The sequence below is a fragment of the Dromaius novaehollandiae genome, unplaced genomic scaffold, assembly GCF_036370855.1.
Source record: "Dromaius novaehollandiae isolate bDroNov1 unplaced genomic scaffold, bDroNov1.hap1 HAP1_SCAFFOLD_36, whole genome shotgun sequence".
NCBI classification, from domain to species: Eukaryota; Metazoa; Chordata; class Aves; order Casuariiformes; family Dromaiidae; genus Dromaius; species Dromaius novaehollandiae.
The window spans coordinates 3,376,877-3,381,040 of record NW_026991446.1 but is presented as its reverse complement, the minus strand read 5'-3'; the positions used below and the strand labels follow the sequence as shown (position 1 = coordinate 3,381,040).

Genomic DNA, 4,164 nt, shown 5'->3' with positions numbered 1-4,164 from the left:
AGCACTGCCCAGACACAGCTGTGTGCAGGAGCAGCTCCTCTGCCAAGAGCAGCAGGGCTGTGGGCACTGCCTGCTGCTGCTGACATGAGATGAGAGAAGGCAGAGAGAAGAGACAGGCAGTGTGGAGTGGGAGGACGGCTGAGTGCTCCTTGTGGGAGAAACCTTCACAGCCCTTTGCATGGTAAGTCTCTGGCTGCAGGGCAATGCTACCGCAGTTCCTGGAGGGGTCTTCTGAACTCATTCCACCCCATGACTGCTTTTTAGGGATCATTCTCCTGGCTTCTCCCTTGCAGAGGAGGGGGAGATTCTCTGTTACACTGCACAGGGACAGGCCATCACAGCTACCTCCTTCCAGGACTGGTGCAGGGGAGTGAAGCCGGGGTGTGCACATAGGTCTGTGCAGGGCTGTAACTCACAGAAGTGCCCCTGCACCGCATGGTGCTGTGTGCCCAGCGCAGTGACTCTGCCACCTGCGAGGGTCAGCACTCAGCCTGCCCGGGGAGCTCCCATGGGGAGATGCTCTGGGTGGGAGGAGAGACCCCCGGCAGGGCAGGTTGAGCTTCCTGTCTAGAGGGAACTGCGTGGGTCAGGGCTGCTCTCAGCTCCAGCTCACTCCTCGGACATTTCTGGAGCGGCCTTTTCAAAAGCAAAGTCAAGGCAGGGGAAACATGAAAGGGAAGGAGCTGTCATGAGTCTGTGCTTTCAGTTTGATTCTCTTTGGGTGGGGTGAAATGGGATTGGATCTGTCAGAGTTAGGCAGGGGATGGAGGCTCCAAAACAATGACACCGAGAGAGGAGCAGCTCTGGGAGGGACTCAGCAAATGCCTCCATCAACCCTGAAGCCTACAGACAGAGCCAGCATCACCTTTCCAGCCTCACCAAGGTTTGTCTCCCCTGCTCCGTAGCACCTGCAAACAGGGACGTGCCCTGGGCAGTGTCCTGCCCCCGGGAGGTTTCTGCAGGGCAGAGCTGAGCACCCAGCGGGTGGGATGGGGTCTGTGAGCACTGACAGGGGAGAGACGTGGGGACAGAGAAACAGCTGCCTGCAGGGACGGCTCCAGGCAGCAGAGTCATGCTCAGAGTGTGAGAGGAAACCATCAACTCCAGCACCTCCTCTCCTCTGCCAGCCAGCACAGCCCTCTGCTCTCAAGGCTGTGGGGTCCAGGGCAGGAGTCGTTTCCTCGGCAGCTGGACATGCAGGAGAGGAGGCACTCCTGAGTGCCCCTCTGTGCCTGCCTGTCCCTGCCTCCCTGGGCACAAATGTCATGGTATTGCTCCATGTTTCCCACCTGCCCATGCTGCCCTTGTCCTTCTGCTTGGACTCTCTGGGCAGGGGGGTTTCTGATGCAGTTCAGACAACACCGACCCTGCAGGTCCTGCCATGCAGACGTGTCCTTGACAGTGAGGTGCCCAAGTGCCCCTCTAGCCTGTGGGGCTCTGGGCAATGCAGTGTGTGGGGCTGGGAATGAGCCAACTCTCTCGTCAGGACACCCCATCCTTAGGACATTCTGCCATTTCCCTGGGGTGTCTGGCTGGGCTGCAGCTGCCCTCCAGAAGGCCACAGCTCTCCCATTGCAGCTGGGTGTTATCTAGGTGCCCCAGGGAGAAGCCACCTAGATACTGAGGCCACGGACATGCTGCTGGGTGGCTGGGTGTGGGCAGCTGGAAGGAGCCTGATGTGTTGCTGGCTAGAAGGGGAGGGCTGAGACCTGCCTCACACACCCTCAGGAAGAGTGCTGATAGGCACTTTGGAAGTGGATTCCTCTGCTCTCCACAGTGTCATTTCTTTTTTGGGTCATACGAGTGCAACTGTCCTCCACCTCCGAGGTGGGAGCACAGGGCAGCTGGGAACAAGCGGGATGGACAGACCAGCTCTCCTGCCTCTGCACTAAAGCCAGAGGGAATCCTTTTGGCTCTCTGAAATCACAGCTGGTCCCTCTGAGTGCAGCAGCAATGCTGAGGATTTCCACCCCCAGGAATCCTCCTGCGGTGTGACAGGGTCAGCTAAAGAAAACACAATAAGCCTTAAAACTATTCATGAATCCACAGTATTTGGAACTGGGAGTGAAGATGCTGACATCCCTTCAACATTACGAGTGTATGGAATCTGACTGGAACTGGGAATATAAATCTTAGTCCCCCCTGTTCCCACGTAGGCAGTGCTGTCGGTCAGGGCTGACTCCTCTGGAGCCCATGGGCCCCCTGCTCCTCACAGCAAACTCAGCCAGCATAAACCAGAGCTCAAGCCATGGAGCTGAAGGACGGTGTTGCTGAGATGGGGAGAGGTAATGTGTGTGTGTTTGGGAGGGATTTAGGAGAAATCTTTGCTCAGACAAGTCTGTCTTAACTTGTCAATGTCTCTTCTTTCTTAGAAAATCCTCCTGTGCCCTGAAGGAGCATATGTCCAATGGCAGCTCCTTCAACGAGTTCCACCTCCAGGCATTTGCCAACACACGGGACCTGCAGCTCTTGCACTTCTCTCTCTTCCTGGGCATCTACCTGGCTGCCCTCCTGGGCAACGGCCTCATCATCACAGCCGTAGCCTGCGACCACCACCTCCACACCCCCATGTACTTCTTCCTCCTCAACCTCTCCCTCCTCGACCTTGGCACCATCTCCACCACTGTCCCCAAATGCATGGCCAATTTCCTGTGGGACACCAGGGTCATTTCCTACTCAGGATGTGCTGCCCAGGTCTTTTTCTTTGTCTTTTTCATGTTGGCTGAGTATTCTCTCCTCACTGTCATGGCGTATGATCGCTACATTGCCATCTGCAGACCTCTGCACTACGGCACCATCATGGACAGCAGAGCTTGTGTCAAAATGGCAGCAGCTGCCTGGGCCAGTGGTTTTCTCTATGCTCTCCTGCACACTGCTAACACATTTTCCATACCACTCTGCCAAGGCAACACCATGGACCAGTTCTTCTGTGAAATCCCCCAGATCCTCAAGCTCTCCTGCTCTGATGACTACCTCAGGGAAGCTGGGCTTCTTGTGGTTAGTGCCTGTTTAGACTTCGGGTGTTTCATTTTCATTGTGGTGTCCTACGTGCAGATCTTCACTGCTGTGCTGAGGATCCCCTCTGAGCAGGGCCGCCACAAAGCCTTTTCCATGTGCCTCCCTCACCTGGCCGTGGTCTCCCTGTTCATCAGCACTGCTCTATTTGCATACCTGAAGCCCCCCTCCATCTCCTCCCCAGCTCTGGATCTGGTGATGGCTGTTCTGTACTCGGTGGTGCCTCCAGCAGTGAACCCCATCATCTACAGCATGAGGAACAAGGAGATCAAGGAAGCCCTGAGGAAACTGGTTCAATGGGTCCAAAGTCAGCACCAATAACCATCCCATGTTATTCATCTCATCATTCCCAGCACCTCTGGCATCAAGGCTCTGCATTGTTCATTTCTGTTTTCTTTTTACTTTTCTCTGGTGCATTCTTGTAAAAAGTATTAAAAAAAAAAAAAAAAAAAGTTTTGGTTTGTGCCACTTATCTCTCATTTGAATCTGACCCAGAGACGGTGTTGAAGCAGGAAGCCAGGCTTCTCCCTTCATCAGCAGAGACTGGGGAACCTCAGCGCCCGCTAGTCTGAGCTCCCTCGAATGTCTTCAGGGCAATGGGGAGAGTTTCCCTTTGCAGTGTCTCTTTCAGCCCTGACACCAAGGGAGCTCAGGGGCACAGAGTCAGGCTCAGATGAGTGCAGGTGGGGTGAGACCATGGGTCCCGTGTCCATTAGAAGAGCTCAGCTCCCCTGGCCACAGTCAGGGTGTGATCTCACACCCCTCTCCTGCAAGGGTGGCAGCCAGGTGTCACCATGGGCTGGTCCCTTCCCTCTTCAGTCCTCCAATGTTCACAGTGGAGTGGGTGGGGGAGGGCAGGAGAGTCTAGATGCAGCTTGTAGGGACAGACCCTCTGCTCCTCAGGACCATCCCACCACTGCCATATCAGGCATGTCCTCACTGAAGCCTTTAAGTGGGGGCCGCAGCTTTCCTGGAGACTCATCCACCAAGAGCAGCAGGACTTTCTCTTTTCAGGGCTGCTCTCCTAACTTCCACACTCTCCTGCTGTGCTCTCATGTGTGTATATGGCCTAAGCACTCTCCTAACGTGATGGTAGGATCGTGTTTCCAAGTGCATGTGTCCTGTGAACACAGGCCCTGGGCACCCTTA

The 4,164-nt window shown here is 55.4% G+C and overlaps 1 protein-coding gene across 1 annotated transcript; it reads left to right on the top strand.

Moving 5' to 3' along the window:
* Positions 1-2,400: 2,400 nt before the first annotated feature.
* Positions 2,401-3,336, top strand: LOC135326574 (olfactory receptor 14A16-like). The gene has a single exon (XM_064504389.1). The coding sequence runs from the start codon at positions 2,401-2,403 to the stop codon at positions 3,334-3,336; it is 936 nt and encodes a 311-aa protein (XP_064360459.1).
* Positions 3,337-4,164: the final 828 nt, after the last annotated feature.